The 17,402-nt window shown below is 40.8% G+C and overlaps 1 protein-coding gene across 1 annotated transcript in view; it reads right to left on the bottom strand.

Annotated features, from left to right (window-relative positions):
• Window positions 1–15,725, bottom strand: part of LOC124799243 (G2/mitotic-specific cyclin-B-like) — a 55,140-nt gene extending 39,415 nt beyond the window's left edge. The window contains exons 1-2 of the mRNA XM_047262788.1: window positions 15,569–15,725; window positions 15,075–15,247 (exon numbers count right to left, since the gene is read on the bottom strand). Coding sequence (XP_047118744.1) covers window positions 15,075–15,247; window positions 15,569–15,589 — 194 coding nt within the window. The 5' untranslated portion in view covers window positions 15,590–15,725. The remainder of the gene's footprint in view (window positions 1–15,074; window positions 15,248–15,568) is intronic.
• Between the last annotated feature and the right edge of the window lie 1,677 nt (window positions 15,726–17,402).

A 17,402-nucleotide genomic window follows, 5' to 3' on the forward strand; every position in this document is an offset into this window, starting at 1 on the left:
GAAGGTAAACGTAATAATGTAGAATCTGAATTAGTGAGAAGTTAGGATCATTTCAAAATGTATGTAATGTTTGATGCTGTAAAGCAAAGATTACACAATTTAAGAGAGAATGTTGGAAGACAGTAAGTTATTACCAATGAACCACTCGCAGATTACAGGTGTCAGTACACGAGTAAATAATGTAGAACAGAATTTCAGAGAGAATATATCCAGCTTCTGATATTACAAGTGTATGTAGTTTAGAGGAGCCATTTGAGGAAATGATAGATCGAGGAGTTGCCGGAAGAGTAACCTCCGGAAACATTTCGACTATCAAATCTATCCAGAATGCAGTAGAAAATAGAATACCTTTACTTGATGTTTTGTTACCTAGTAAAGTGGCGATTGTTTTGCCGTGGGGAGACTTTCACACAAAACTTAACGAGAAGTACTGGTCTGCACTTGCTCAACTGAAGTTAATGTCTGATCCACAGGATCCGGGCAGAGTCACACCTATCCCCCCAGGGACAATAACATTCTGAGTTAACAGTCGGAGTGACGAACCTCTGATCCCGAGTTGTTTTCGGTGTTTCTTCCAAGATAGTTTTCCTGCACTAAATTATCTTCAAATCTTTACCTATTCTATAATCGATTCCTAAAATCTTAAACTATCCTATAATTTTAGTACATAAGAAACTAGATATGACAGTTAAGTAGAAAACTTACGAGAATCACCAATGAACAGTGATCTCTGGACATGAAATGAAACGAATAGAATGTTATATTAGTGAAAAGTACAATACGATGGTGCTATTTAAACAGAGTGATGTTGAGACTACATAAACTGAATAGAGGATTTTATGTAAAAAGATTATATAAAGTGACTAACTAGATAACTGTTTTATAGTAGTGTATAATTTTCTATTTGGTATAGAATATTTTATACCTTTTATGAAATGTGATGTAAATGGGAGGGTTTGTATAATTTTTGGAAGGGGGTGGGTATTTTAGATTAAAACATGATTTACACCAACATATAAATCATGGCTAACACAGAATACACACCACACCTTTCAAACAACCCTCACAAACAAGTGCGATTTATTCTTCACTATTTGCCGTTCCATAGGGGTTGCTAAGATTTTCTTGAGGGACCTCAAGGGTGAAAGTGAGAATGTCTTCTGTAGGAGATTATTTAACACCATCCCTCCTCCAGCTTCTCACTCCAGTACCGGTGAGGTAGGGATCCTAGGGAAGAGGTGTGGGAAGGGTTTCCTGTCTTTGGGGCTATGTTCTCTCTTTCTCTTGTTCGATCTTAGTAACCATTTCTCTTTTTTCCTTCCCTACTTATCTTTTAAGTACCTATCTATTTTCCCCCCTCTTTTCATATTCATCTACTTCTATCACAGAAGTCCTTCCTGGTTTCTGTGGTTTCCAATAACCTACAACTTATCTTCAGATAAGAAGGCCGAAGAATCAGACTGCACAAATACCAATCATCATACACACAAAGATATACAAGTATGCAAACAATGAAATGAGAACTATGACGATTTCTTATCGCATATATACGTAAGTCTATACAAACTATGATAATTCTACATCAGGTATACATAAGAAGGAAATGTAATTGAGGAGAACAAAGGCTAGAGGAATTTATTGTGCTTAATAATAAGGAGTGTCAGTATAACAAATATTCTGATGGTTTGTAGGATAGTGGGACTCTTATAACCTAAGTAAACTTATATTGAATAGTTTATGGAGACATAGTATATACCAAGTATGTATAACTTGAAAAGTAGGGGAGGACTCTAGGGACCAAAGGAAGTATTAAGAAGGATATACAGAGTGTATAACAGATGTATACATTTACCAGGAAATATTCAATTATAGTGCACATAAAGATGTATACTAGGGCAATTAACCATGAGGCCTACTCAATGGCTAAGGGGGAAGTTCTGTATTCCACTAGCATTGTTATGATTTATGTGAGTTTACTAGGGTAGAAAAGAACACTCATTTGCCCAGAGTTCCTCCAGACTACAAACAGTCTAAATGAGACTTGTGTACTAAAGACGCAGTACACAGAACCAGAATAAAGAGTAAAATACGCAAGTGTCAGGAACACCTGGGGCTTATGATTGGAAACCAAAGGTTTAGGCCTCATAACTCCTAGATATAAAAGAATTGACTCCAACATTGAGTTAAATACTCCTGTTTTATAATCAAAGTAAAATGAAAACGCAAAAGCTAAATAGTAGATAAAAGGGTTATAAGCGGATTACACTCTTCCTTCTACCATCTCGAACATACGATATTTTTTTTTTTTAAATAAGTGCGAGAAAATGAACATACCACACAACACATATTTGTTGTTTGCAGGCAGGAAAGGAGTCACAAGGGCAAGGTAGATGCGATGGTCGAACGGCATTGAAAAAGTGTTTGCAGCTCATGCCACGGAAGTTGTATTGGAACATGGGGTGTTTATGTATCTTATGGTGTTATGTATCCATTATTGTAACGAGAAAAAAGAAGAACAGTTGAAAAATTGTTGATTATACTTCATGTGTTGGACTTGTTAGAAGGAAGACATGTTCATAAATTATGTGGTTCCAAAACTACACTATAGTAAATGTATTTAATAAGAGTTTAATGCTAGATGAATAGTTGACCTGCAAACATTCGAATATTTATGTGAGAAGTGCTGAATTTGCTCTTTGTGGAAGTTGAAATATACCAAGACTAAACTAAAAGTATTCTGTGAGTATCCACTAATTTCATGATGGGGGAGGGGGGAAAGAGAGAGAGAGAGAGAGAGAGAGAGAGAGAGAGAGAGAGAGAGAGAGAGAGAGAGAGAGAGAGAGAGAGACACTGAAATTCCATTAACCAGCAGTATTCTTCAGAGATCTACTTAGCTGGCTATCCAGAGAAGAAAATCGACTGTGCATACCATGTAAGTAAACAAGTAAACTTATGTGAGAGGTGTGAATTTTGCATGCAATTTAATTTCACACCACACTCCAGGTCACCTAAAGCATTAGAACTCTAACATCTACATTACATTTCTGGCTGCTTAGAAAACGAAACAGCAGCACTTAAAGTTTTCCCATTAAAGCTGATATCAGAAATATTTCGAATGTTGGCAATTTTTGCTTTGGTATTATTATTCTGGTGGCTGTTCCACACAATGTAAAAGACAAAATCTTTAGAGACCCTCACAAGACTGATTACAATATCGATGCAGAATGGCACTATTTTGCCAGAACACTTGGAGAAAAACGTTTGCAGTGGACTTAGCTTTAAAATCATAAAACTGCTACAGCAAGTTTATAATGGCCACTTAAAAGTCATGACATCCAAGTAGTAGTACGATTTTGATCAAAAGACTTTTCCTGGCACCTTTATGAATTATGTACAGTAGAGGAATACAAACAAAATGGAATAAGTTTACAGTTCTGATTCAGTAATTAAAATCATTCCTGTATCAGTGTCAGGCTGCAATTAAAACACTAACTGGTAAACTAAGTACGCAAAATATTTCTGAACTGCATAGTTCCTCAGAAGATTTGAGCATTGCTGATTACAACTGCCGTAACCATTACTGCTAATCCTGTAGTAGTATGTTGTGTGCATTTTTGGCAAGTATCATTAACCTAAAATATTCAAAATTTGTGTTCGGAGAGTTTTTTCTGAAGAAAGGTATACAACTAAGCCATCATGTAATATCATCCAAGTGAGTGCTTTGTGCAGCTTTTTTATTTTACTTATTTTTATCCCATGTCAGAAAAAAATTGCTATAAGTTCTTGTAACAAAAATGCATGTGTAACTTTTTGGAATCTAAGTCATGTGTCCTAACATCACTTTCCATCCATGATAGAACTAATCTAACGCAATGTTTAACTAAAAGGCACTCTTGATCAGTTGGTGCATGTGTGTAGCGTACTGTACTGCGTTGCGATCACACGGAAGTCACATGGAACTACTGAAGATTATTTGAGCAAAAATATGTGATACTATACACTGATAAGCAAGTACAGGCTTGGCTAGAAATAAGAAGTCTTTATATGAGGGAGGAGCGGAAAGTAACGCACAATATTTTTTCTCTCTCGTGGTACTGCAGTTGGAACATCGAAATTTCATTAAGATACAGTTTGAAGTTTGTACAGCAGAGAATATTTCATTTTCATGTGTAGATCTAGGGAGAGAAGCCTGAGCTACAAAACAAATATGGCTTGCACAAAAGTGTAGTTTGCTATTTGTGGGTCAAAGGGCACAACAGAGGGACATGGGTAGTGTGTATGGGAGCGACTGTATGGACTGTAGCAATGTCTTCAGATGGTGTGCATTCTTTCAAGAGTGCCACGTAAACCTTAGTGACTTGCCACATTTCAGGGGACTGGTAAGAGCTGAAACCCTATAGAATGTTTGAGCCATTGAGGCAGCAATTCCCAACGATTGGCACGTGCAACTGCAAACATTACTGCAGCAGTTCAACATTTCCTGTGGTGCGATGTGCCATGTTGTTCACGACAGTTTGAAACTTCATAAAATTAGTGATTGCTGGTTGCCTAAGAACCTAGAAAACTAGAAGAGCCAGTTAATGATAAGCTTGGATCACTTAATCCATTACACCACAGAAGGGCCCGAGTTTCTGAAAGGAATGGTCATTGGTGATTAGTCATGGGCATACAATGACACATCTAAAACCAAGCAGACCTCTATGAAGTTTGTTTTGCTTAGAGGGAGGGGTGGGGGGGGGGGTGGGGGGGGTGGGGGGGGGAAGGCTCGCATCATTTGCACCCCAAGACAGTCAAAACTAGAGAACATGAACACTGGAGATAAATGACTATGCATCAGTCCCAATGGACAGAAAAGGAGACAGCTAAAAATGTGGAGGAAAAAAAAATTTGTAGAGGCTCAAAACTAAAAATTAAATGGCCTTCACCATATTGCTGCAGCAAATAAAAAGCTAAACACAGTCAACAGCCCACACGTCATTCGCTATAACTGCTAATAAATATATGCTGTAGGTAGTGTGAAGTTAAGCCGCCATAGCAAGTGGCGAAGGTGGACTCCAGGATGTAACAGAACAGGGACGAGCACCATACTGATGATCAAAGGAATCATCGAAGAAGGAGGCATATGATGGGTGGCCACGCATTGCAGACAAACCGCATGCATACCTGCTGAGGAGAAAGTCATGGCGGTAGGACAGCTGTAGTTCAGCAGCTTCAGCAAGGTGCCCATGACCAAACAGATGCCATGATAGTGGATAGTGTCGAGACGGCACAAGAGGGATGGGCGTGGAGGCACATAAAGCACACGTAGTCAAGTTTCGAACTGACAAGGGACCAGTACAAATCGAGGAGGTTTGTTTGATCGGCACTCCAGGAAGTACCTGTGAGAACACTTAAGAGATTGAGGGACCACGTACAGCAGGCTGTCAGGTAAGACACATGGGAGGACCAAGACTTTCCTATTGAGCATGAGCCTGAGAAAAGTTGTAGTTTCAATTAAAGGAAGGGCAACAGGCCCAAGATGTAGAGATGGTGAAAGAAACCATTTGCGCTGCCAGAAATTCATACCAAACATTTTGTCAGTGGAAAAGCAAAAGCCATTGTCGATGCTCCAGGAGTAAAGACAATCAACACAGTGCTGAAGACAGCTCAGTGAGACAGGTCTGTGGAGAACTGCAACAGACGGCAAAATAGCCAACAAAAAGAGCCTGATATGCCCGGCGGGAGACATGCCATTGTAGGGTTAATGGCAATAGCAAAGAGGATGATGATCACGACGGAACCCTGAGGCACACCATTTGCCTGGATAAAGATGTCTGACAAGGCAGAACCCACATGCACCTTGAAAACTGTCTTGTAAAAAATGCCCGAAGAAAACAGGGCAGGTGCCCACAGAAGCACCAAGAGTAAAGAGTATGGAGGATACCACTTCTGAGGCGGGTGGCAGGTGTCTTAAGCATTCACCAAATCAAAAAACATGGCCAGTCTGTGATTTCAGCAGAAAACCATTCATGACCTGGGTGGACAAAGTAACGAGATGGTCAACTGTATAACACCACGCACAAAATCCACACTGTGCATTCGTTAGTAAATGGCAAGACTCTAGCCACCACACCAGTCGGGCATGAATCATACGCTCCATAGGTCATGGTTAATAGATGTGCGAGGAGTTGGAAAGGAATGTGGGCACTCCAGTGTAAAGGCATAAGAGGTTGAGCAGCTGTCAAGATAGATGGGCTGTTAGCTAGAAGGAAGGTTTTTGTCCTTACCGGGCTTAGGTATGGATATGATGGTGGCTCCACACCACCATCCAGGAAATGTGTCCTCTGTCCAGATGTGGTTGTACATGTTAAGCAGAAAGTGCTTGCCCGCAAGAGAAAGGTGTTGCAACATCTGAATGTGGATAGTATCTGGCCCCGTGGCTGAGGATCAGAATTAACAGAGCATGATCTAGCTCCTCATAGTGAAGGCCGCACTCTAGTACTCCCGATGCAGAGAAGGGTATCATCCGAGCCTCCTTCGCGCATTTCTGATAGTGGGAAGATGTCGAAACTTCGGCAAAATGGCAGCCCAAGGTGTTGGAGATAGCAAGAGCGTCCACAATGACATCGTCAGCGACTCTCAGGCTGGAAATTGAGGAATGGATCTTTGTGCCAGAGAGCCGTCCAAGGTTTGCCCACACAACAGAAGGTGTGAAACTCTTGAAAGAGCTAGTGAATGAAAGCCAGCTAGCTCTTTTGTTATCCCGAAGAATGCGGCAACACTTTGCAAGCATCCGTTCATAATGAATGAAGTCTGCCAGCGTAGGGTGGCAGTTAAAAATGCAGAGAGCTTGTGGATGTGCGAGAACTGCGTCGCAGCATGCTTCAGTCCACCAAGGAATAAAACGTGGTAAAGAGGAAGTGCGAGGAATGGAATTTCCTGCAGCAGTAAGGATAACGTTTTTATGAGATAGTCCACCTGGTCACCACAACTGGGGAATCTTGTTCTGCAAAGGTCACCAGGGAGGTGCAAAGCTGCCAGTTGGCCTTAGTAAGCTGCCATTTGGGCATGCACGTAGGTCGGGTAGGAGTCAACAAATGGATAGCACACGGGAAATGTTGCTCTAGTAGGTGTCAGACAGAACAAACCACTCCAGACAATTGGCAAGCTGGGCAGTACGAAAGGATAGGCCCAAATTGTAATAGGTGTGTCAGAAGTTGGAAAGGAATGTGGGCGCTCCAGTGTAAAGGCATAAGTGGTTGAGTTGTTTAAGGTCAGCCAAGAGGACACCTCTCAGACAGGGCCTGGGAGAACCCCAAATGGGATTATGTGCATTAAAGTCACCGAGAAGCAAAAACAGTGGAGGTAGCTGCCCAATAAGCTGAGGGAAGTCTGCCCTGGTGACATTGAATGACTGAGGTACATAAATGGTACAGAAGGAAAAAGTCAGGCAGGGAAGGAAAAGGCGAACTGCAACAGCATGAAGACAGGTAGTCAGGGAAATGAGTTGACTATGTAGGTAATCCCATATGAGCAGCACGACACCCCCACGAGATGGAATGCTGACCTCAGATGGAAGGTGAAAACGAATCGCTAAGTAATGTGAAAGCTCAAAGCCATCATGAAGGCGCAATTTTGTTTCCTGAAGGCATAGTAAAAGGGGATGCTGCGATGCTGAAAGCAACAAGACAGTCATGAGGAGGAAGAGATGTAGGGGTGTCCACTCGGCAGCCACCCCGAGTGACAGCCGGTGAGGAGTCACAACTACAGGGCACAGAGGCAGGAGGATATCCTGCTCCATGGGGTCCACAGAAGCTTGTGCGGTCGGTCCGTGGCGTCTAACACTGAAATACGGTTAGTGGCATGCACCAGCGAAACGGGGGTCAGCTGGGCTAAGGTACCACACGGTGACAACGTCATACACGATCTTCGAGTTGGCGAAGGAGAAGACTGTTTGCCTTTAGTAGAGTTCTTCGAGGCTTTCTGGTTAGAGGAAGACTCAGGTGGTGTTTGGCTGGAGAGATGGAGGAAGTATTCATGGGATTACTCTTCTGTCCTTTCCTGCCTACTGGTTGTGTAGTTGGTGGCTTTGCCCTTGAGGTGAGAGTTTGACGGTTTGTTGCACAGTGGGACGAGGGGATGGCAACGCTACCTTAACATTGGGCAACTTCACAACCTCAGAGCTGAATTCCAGGTTGCATATCTGCGTGGTCATGTCCTTCATGGAGCAAGGGGTAACAAGAACAGAACTATAGGTGCCACACGGGAGAACACAGGGTTTCTGACTAGCCAGTAACTTTTAAGAAGAGGAGGAGGAGGAGGAGGCGGCGGGCTATCGCCCTCATGTGCATCCCTACCAGAGGTTACACATTTGGCTGGGTGTTGACAATACATTCTAGTGTGCTTGAAACTATGACACTGGTAGCAACGCATCGGGTTCGGAAGGTACAGTCCGACTGATAATTTCATAGCCTGCTTTGATCTTTGATAGAAGCACCACACTATCAAAGGTGAGAAAAAACAGTGTGAATGGGCAGTAAGGATGAATCTACATTTTTCATTACCTGATGGATGGCAATGACACCCTGGCCAGAGAGGATTTCGGCCTCTGTTGGACTGTCAAGCAAGCTGGTGTAAATTACACCACGGGAAGAATTCAAAGTGCAATGGGGCTCCACACAAACAGGGTACCCACGGAGAAGTGAGGCAGCAAACAATTGTTGCATTATGACTCATAATGCCGTCTCCAAAAGCAAAGTCCCATTCCATAAACAAGAGCAGTATTTCACAGGGTCAGCAATTGAATCAGTGCCTTTCTGAATAATAAACAGATTTACCGTGGCAAAGGATTGACCGTCTTCAGTATGTGAGACTACAAGAAGCCATGGTGCAGCAGGAAGGGTCTTTAAATCCATGGCCTCATCACATTTGTGTTTGGTAGACGTTGAATGGGGGAGACGATTGACTCATCGTGCGGAAATCCCCATGATTGCCAGCATCTCTGATGGGATGCTCCTTCCAACTGGGGGCTCCCTTCACAAGGGGGCGCACCCGCCATAGGTGACTGTTCACACCTAAGGTCACACCTCCCGGACATCTGACAGAGGGACCAATCAGCAATTCGGGAAGGTTGCAGCTCAGGCAACCACCCCTCCCTGGACCTGGCCTGTACCAGGGGTATGTGCGAACCCTATCTGTGTCTGGGGCTGGGAATTATGCATTACCCAGTCACCTGTCATGCGTCAGACACCAGGGCCGGTCTTCAGGAGTGCACAGGGAGGGGAGGGGGGGGGGGGGGAAAGAAGAGGATCCTGAAACACTTAAGTGGAGGAACAAGAGGAGAAGGGAAACAAAGGAAATGGGAGCCACAAACACAGGCAAGACTGTTGATACGTCAGCGACAGAATGCAGAACATTCCCAAAAATTCCCCAGACATGTTTCCCAAGAGAGGGGAAAAAAATAGGAAGAGGATAGACATTCAGCACGTAACGGAAAAATGCTGCAGAGGCTGGGGCCCCGTGGTAGCCAAGCAGGAACCCGTCAAAGAGTGGCGAGCCCCCTGGTGGTGGCGGCGGTCGTGGTGGTGGGAGACTTCTATGGAGTAGAAACATGCTTGTTCCCACTATGAAAGAATTTGAAGTGCTTCTGACAGTGTTCTGGGATATTCATGGTGTGTTATTGGCGAATTTACTGAACAATGGACCACTGTTAATGCTGCAGCCAACATTAAAACTTGTGTCATGCCTTTTGTGACAATCCACAACATTAAGGGTGATTGTGTCTAACTTTACAAAACTGTTTGCCCCCTATGTTGCAGCCAAATCTGGGTAGGAGATGTTCCAGCATCTACCACTGTCTGGATCTCGTACATCAAACTTTCATTTGTTTTGTGCCATAAAGGCAGATTCCACAAGAAGAATGATAGGAAGAGAAATAAGAGCAAATAAAGTCAAAACAACGATAAAAAAAATATGCCAAATTACTGGATATAACATTACATTTACACCAATTAATTGAATAAAAAATAAAGTCTTGATTGTATTTAGAAAAATTAAAATTTTGAAGTATTTTACGAGATTCAAACCTACGACCTTCCGTACATACTGTGACCACTGCACTATGACATTACATTGCTGAGAACTAGCTTGGTTGCAACTTCCTGTATTTGTGCCACAGGGTTAAGAAGTGTAGGGTCTCCCTAATTGGGTCAGGTGTGCACCTCACATCTGAGGCTGCTACTGACTGGGGTGCCCACAAGGATAATTTTTTTTTTTAACAACAATCCAATACAGATAACAGCTGTAGTAAACACAGACGTATCAGTGTAAAACAAAGCAATGCCTACCACAGGTAAGAGTATTAAAATCCTGATCAACTGCCGAGACATTCACAACAAAGCGAGAGTTTTAAGCCCTCCTGAAAAGCAGTGAAGTTCACATAATATTAGGTACAGAAAGCTGGCTGAAACCTGAAAATGATAGTGAGATTTTTGGGGAAATTTTGAATTATATCTAAAGGACAGGCAAATGGGAAATGCAGGTGGTATATTTTTCACAGTAGACAAGAAACTCAAATCCAGTGAGATAGAAAATGAAGCTGCATGTAAAACTGTTTTGGCAAGACTCTTGTATCATGGTGGGCATAAAACGATGACTGAATCTATCACCCACCAGACTTTTCTCCTAATGTAACCGAAATCTTTAGAGGAAATCTCAGTTCACTTGTACGCAAGTTCCCAATCATATTGGAGACTTCAATCATCCAACAGTTGTATCTCAATGAGGAACTTTAAACTTTCAGCAAAGGGCGAGAGCACACAGGGGAACTATGGCTCAAGTTTAAAAGAATAGTAACCAGTACAACAATTCGTAATGGGAGGGAACCATTGTGGTATATGATCACTAAAAATACTTCCACAGAAACAAACATTACTGCATAATAAGTGGAAAGCTAAGCATAGGGCTGTACATAGAGAAGTTGCATGAAATGTGTTTGACTATCAAGACAGCAATGCCCAAAGCTTTCAATGACTACCATAGCAGAATATTGTCAAGTGACCTTTCACAGAACCCAAAGAAATTCCGGTTGTATGTAATGGCTGTTAACAGCACCAAAGTTATTGTCCAGCCCCTAATGAACGAGACAGGAATGGATATTGAGTGTGGTAAATCTAATGCCGAAATGCTTAGCTCTGTTCCCAAATGTTCCTTTTGGAAGGAAAGCTCAGCAGAATTGTCCTAATTTAATCCTCGTACCACTAAAGAGGAATGAAATAAGCAATGGTATCAGTGGTGTTGAGAAACAGTAAACTGTTAAAATCTGAGAGCTCCAGGGCCCAATAGAATCCCTGTCAGATTCTATACTGAATTTGTGGCCGAGTTGGCCCCTTTTCTAACTATAAAATACTGTAGATTCCTCAAACAAAAAAACAGTGCCCAGGTCAAATCTGTCTGCAAGGAGGACAGTAAAAATCCACAGAACTACCATAAAATACTTTGACATTTATTTGTTATAGGATCTTAGAAAATATTTTGAAATCAAACATGATGAGGTATCTAACAGAATGAGCTCCATGCCAATCAGCATGGATGTCAAAAACACTGATCACGTAAAACCCAACTCCCACTCTCACATGACATACTGAAAGTTTTGGATCAAAGCAGTCAGGTAGAGGCAGTACTTCTTGATTTCTGGAAAGCATCCGACTCCGAACCACACCTACGCTTCTTGTCGAAAGTACAATCTCGTGGGTTATCAAGTGCAAATTGTGACTAGGTTGAGGCCTTTTTGGTAGGGAAGAGAGAGCATGATATCTTTGATGGACACTCATCACCAGACCTGTATATCAATAAATGTATTGTAATATATCTAATCTTTATTTTCACTAATAATAAAGTGTGTTGGGACTGTTCATGTTGTATATCAATGACCTTGAAGACAATAGTAACCTCAGCCTTTTTTCCTGCAGACGATGCAGTTATCTATGATTAAGTACCATCTGAAAGAAGCTGCATAAATTTTCAGTCAGACCTCAATAAGATTTTGAAGTCACGCAAAGATTGGCAACTTGCTTTAAATGTCCAGAAATTTAAAATTTTGCACTTCAAAATGAAAAAACGTAGTATCCTATGACTAATAGGAGTGAGTCACTGGTGGAATCTGTTAACTCATACAAAAATACCTGGGTCTAACACTGTAGGAATATGAAATGGAATGACCACATAGATTCAGTCAGGGGTAAAGCAGTTGGTAGACTTCTGTTTATTGGTACGACGATACTGGGGAAGAAGACTGCTCACATATCACTCATGTAACTGGTTCTAGGATATTGCTCAACTGAATGGGACCCGGACCAAATAGGGCTAACAGGGGATATCAAACAAATACAGATAAGGAGACCATGAATGACCACAGGGTTGTTTGAACCAAGGCAGAGTGTCACAGAGATACTGAAGGAACTGAACTAGAAGACTTCTGAAAATAAAGAAAAGATCTCAAGATCTAAACAACAGGTATCATTTGTGTCAGATATGAGCCACAGCTCTAAGATGACTGCAGCCAGCACCCTCAATAGCTGCAAGCAGTGCCACCTCCTGCTAGATTTGTAACTGCTGTTTAATCAATATTCAGCAATTATGGAAACTGCTCTAACTCAACTGGCAATCACTGGAGAGGTGACCCTTCCACAAAACACTCAATACTGCCACTTGCAGCTGACTACAGAACAATTCTACTACCACCAACAAATGCAATGTATGAGGACTGAAAGAGAACATAAACAGAATCTGAGCTCATAGAGAGGCAGACAGAGTGATTTTTCCCTTGCTCCATTTGCGAGTGGAACAGGAAAGGGAATGAATAGTATGGGTACAAGGTACCCTCCTTCCTGCACCATATGGTGATTTGCACAGTATGTATTTAGACGTAGAAAAAGCTCACAAAAATCGATGTAGTGCCACAAACAATCAGTAGATACCAGTGTATCCAGTCACTAACACTTTAATCAACTGAAAATAATTTACAGAATATATGAAGACAAAGGAAATCTACAAGAAAGTGGTTAAAAAGATATACAATAAAATCAGTTATAGGAACAGCAAACAAAAATAAAATGGAGTTAAAAAGAAAAATGCTTAAAATAAAGACAATTTTAAAAATATCAGTATTATGCAGTAATCTAATTATAGCAGATTACATAAATTACTACTACATTTTTACTCCAGTCAACCTGACTGGCTACTGCTTTAAGGATTGTAGATCCTCAGTTTCAAGAGTGTGTTAATCCAATGCTATTAGCCCTACAACTAACTTAGAATTTCTTAAAATGAAGAATAATTACATAACTTACAGTAATACAGCTGGGTGATGTTGACAACTGATAATACTTCCAACAGATGCAGACCCTGCAATTTTCAAGGACAAACTGCAGCAAGTAAGTGTTGTAGAAGAAAATTTAACTAGCTTTTGAAAGCTGTTGCTGCTGTTTTGCATCATAAATGGCAGGGTATGCACCTGACAAAATACTAGCACTTGTCTGTCATCCAACTGCATTCCCCCCCCAAGTTATTTGAACACTATATACAGTAGATGAAACCAACCTTGATGAAGAATGAAATAACTTACAGCTCAACAGGGTAACTGATTCAGTCAAACATGTAAGGGTCACAACAAAATCATTCCCACATGTCACATTTCTCAGATTTTAGATGCATCTGGCACTGATCTAGACTATCAAAATTTCCTCAACTGTGCATCCCTAGAAGTAGTTGAATTGAATTTTACATGTCAATTCAATAGTCAATCATTAAGAACAGACAGGAAATTGGAAATGCCCAGACATTCAGAAACAAACTGAAAGAATACCTCATCCACTCCAACATGGAAGATTGGCAACTTGCTTTAAATGTCCAGAAATTTAAAATTTTGCACTTCAAAATGAAAAAACGTAGTATCCTATGACTAATATCAGTGAGTCCCTGGTGGAATCTGTTAACTCATACACATGACATGTGGGAATGATTTTGTTGTGACCCTTACATGTTTGACTGAATCAGTTACCCTGTTGAGCTGACACATGACTAATGTTGGTTTTCAGAAGGACCTGACCAATACACGGCATAGGTAGTGTGTCTGTGTACGGTTACATGAATGCTTTGTTTTAAGTAAAACCAGCAGATTAACAGCTTAAATCAAGAGCACTAGTTGTTAGTATACCTCACATAAGTTTTTAGACAACATAGTTGTATGGAGATAAACAGCGATTAATTTACCTAAACTCAACTATTCAAAATGACAGTCACAATCGCATTTTTTATTTTACCGCCAACCGGTTTCAACCCACGGAGGGGTAGTCTTCAGGGAAATTTACACCATTTGGTCACTTGCTGGAGTCGTCACCAACCATGCACAGACAGGGTGAAGACTCCAGCGAATGACCAAATAGTGTAAATTGCCCTGAAGATGACCCCATCGCAGGTTGAAACCGGTTGGCGGCAAAATAATGTGATTGTGACAGTCGTTTTGAATAATTGACTACCTCACATAAGTAGCCTTCGGTTGCTACTTCTGCCACTAAATTACAAATTTGGATATTATACATGCCTGAAACCGCTTCAGGATGGGATTTACAGAATCTTATGTTCGACAATGAATCATTAGCTCTTTTACAAGAAAATTTTCCAGACTAATGAACAGAAGGGGGGGGGGGGGGGGGGGTAGAAACGAAATTATATATATTCGGAATACTAATCTCACAGAATCTGGAGACGTTACAAGATAATTTTAAACACCCAAAATCATTTCTGAAAATGAAGTGACATTACGATCACACTTTGTAATTAGTTAAATTTTAATTTATAATAGTAATTTTGCGACACATCTAGAAGTCAAAATTTAAGTTCTTAAGTATAGGAAGCTACAGAACCCTAAAAAATTTGGACTACACGAAACACTGAATACCTAACACGAATTTAACAAAGACAGTCGCAAAATATCCTTCCATTACACTTTACCCCAACTACACAAGCAATAGTACAATTCTCACTACCGCAAAATTTTGTTTCCTCAGAGATTCCTTACAGTCCCAATCACTTACCCTTTCAAAGGTTTCCTTATTACGTTGGAGACATTTGTTGGCTTCAGTGGACGCCTCGCATCTTCTTCCACATTATGTGAGCGTAATTTATTGCCAATTTCTGCTAGCACAGACGTCTTTTGCGTGCCATGTAATGGAGGCCTTGCTTTCACTTGGGCTCCTGCTACATTTAGCTAAAAACCAAGCATCACATACTGAAACTGAAAAACGTGCCGTAAAATCCTAGATTATTCAATTGCTGACTCCTCTGGTTAACACCAACTAGCTGATTACAGACAACGCTTTTGACAAGATATGATATAGTCCAAAAGCTGTTGAAAGTCACTACAAATATCTTGGGTATCCAACCCGAAATGTCAGAACCTGAACTTAGTAAACTTACTGAAGCAGTACAGGTATGAATAGGACAACCACTGACATATCCCGCCAATTAGGAAAATACTTCATAAAATTAATAAAACATCGCAAAAAATTACATCTCTATGTTTACTTACATGATGCGTACGGAATGCCATTCTCTATTACACACAAATACTGATTGCATGAACAACACCAATGCAAGCGAGCTGCACACAATTTTAAATAGTCCACATTATTTTGAACTCAGCCATAGACATTAGTCCGTTAGCCACCATAGCCAACACCGCATCGCGGCAGCCACTACCAACCTTACAAACGCACACACCGAAAAAAAGCTAGGTATTGCGTATCCGAGTATTTGGCTGTGGTATTCACAGGCAATGTAAATGAGCACATGGACCTGGGATAACAGTTTTACATTCACAAATACTAACGGAACGAATACAAGACGAGTTAACTAAACTGAAGAACACGATCGACACTGAATCCATAATAGAATACTTACAAGATTATAAACTAAGACGCCCTTTCGGGCCAACGGCATCTTGCACGAGATATGTTTCCATATCGTAAGGCGTTGTGAATACTGAGATGAAAAAGATACTTTAAATCTCATAACTTACCAAAAAAATTAAATCACCAAAAATGATACAAAATAGTGTAAGCTGAACGAGTGTATTTCTTTTTGTTACGTTACGACCTGATTTACTCTAATACTTTGAAAAATAATGGGGATTACAAAATAAAGTGTGCCGTGTTGGCATTATTACAACATTTAAAATCCATTGATTGGAACACTGATTATTTCTCATAGTAGTTTGTTTGTTGAGAAGCATTAATTATTGAGTTTGGAGGAGTGAGAAACTTAATCTTGTCTTTTGGGGCATGGTGAAGCAGTAAATCCTTATTTAAAGTGATATTAAGTCTGTGGCTACATAAAGAATTATTCTGGTTCTGGCAATTAAGGTTTAAGATAAAACATGTGGAGCAGTACTTCGCAAAATTTGTCTAGAACACTGCATAATGCCAAGAATGCGCATATTCTGGCCACAGCTGCGAGTGTGATTTCACATGACACTACAGAAATTCTGAGGAATGAAAGGAAGGAATGTTTCACCTGGTGACACTGCCAGAATTGGAATGACACCACACAACTTCATTTTCGCCTGATGGTAACATCGTAACATCGACCATCATATCATCACCGGCTGCAAGCATCGAACGTCGGCTGTACATATTAAAAATCACAGTTAGATATATGCTACAGTTTATCACAACACAGTCCGAGCAATCTGGGTGCTGGTGGTTAGTTTTGTGCTTGTCTCAGCTGATTTTCTCGTTGGTGCTCCTGACTGCTGGAATCTGTGCGAATGGTTTATGATTTCGAAGAGATTTTTTTAAATAACTTATGGAGAGATTTTACGTATATCAGTTTCTTTAGACTTTGGGCGGGAGTGAAACAAGGGAAATAGCGGAATGCTAATTAAGTATTCAGAAAAAAGAAATGGAGGAACCAGAATAGAAGAAAGAAATTTTGGAACCATTTGGTTTCTGATGCTTCAGATACTGTGGCAGATTCCGGATAATATGCTGAATGTTTCGTGTAGCGTAAAATGGAAAAGTATAGGAGAACTAGACTATGTTTTCAATGAAACGGTGAACACAACCCAATCCACTCATATGATTCCATGTCCCCTGATTTCTTTTAACGTCGCAATATACGAGAAACAACACAGTAGGTAAATCATAAAACCAACAACTACATACATTAAGCATCCATTACTTAATGATTCAGCTTTACGCTATGTCATTACTTAACTTGCGTTTCTTGTTTGAATCCATTCACTGGAAGAAAAAGAGAAAGAAAAATGTACAGTGCGTAGAGTACACCCTTCTTGCGCACTCCGACTCACAAACTAAAACATTTTCATTAGACACATAGCTGCCAATCAATCACAGTTTTTCACG

This window comes from Schistocerca piceifrons, chromosome 5 (assembly GCF_021461385.2).
Source record: "Schistocerca piceifrons isolate TAMUIC-IGC-003096 chromosome 5, iqSchPice1.1, whole genome shotgun sequence".
Taxonomy (NCBI): Eukaryota; Metazoa; Arthropoda; class Insecta; order Orthoptera; family Acrididae; genus Schistocerca; species Schistocerca piceifrons.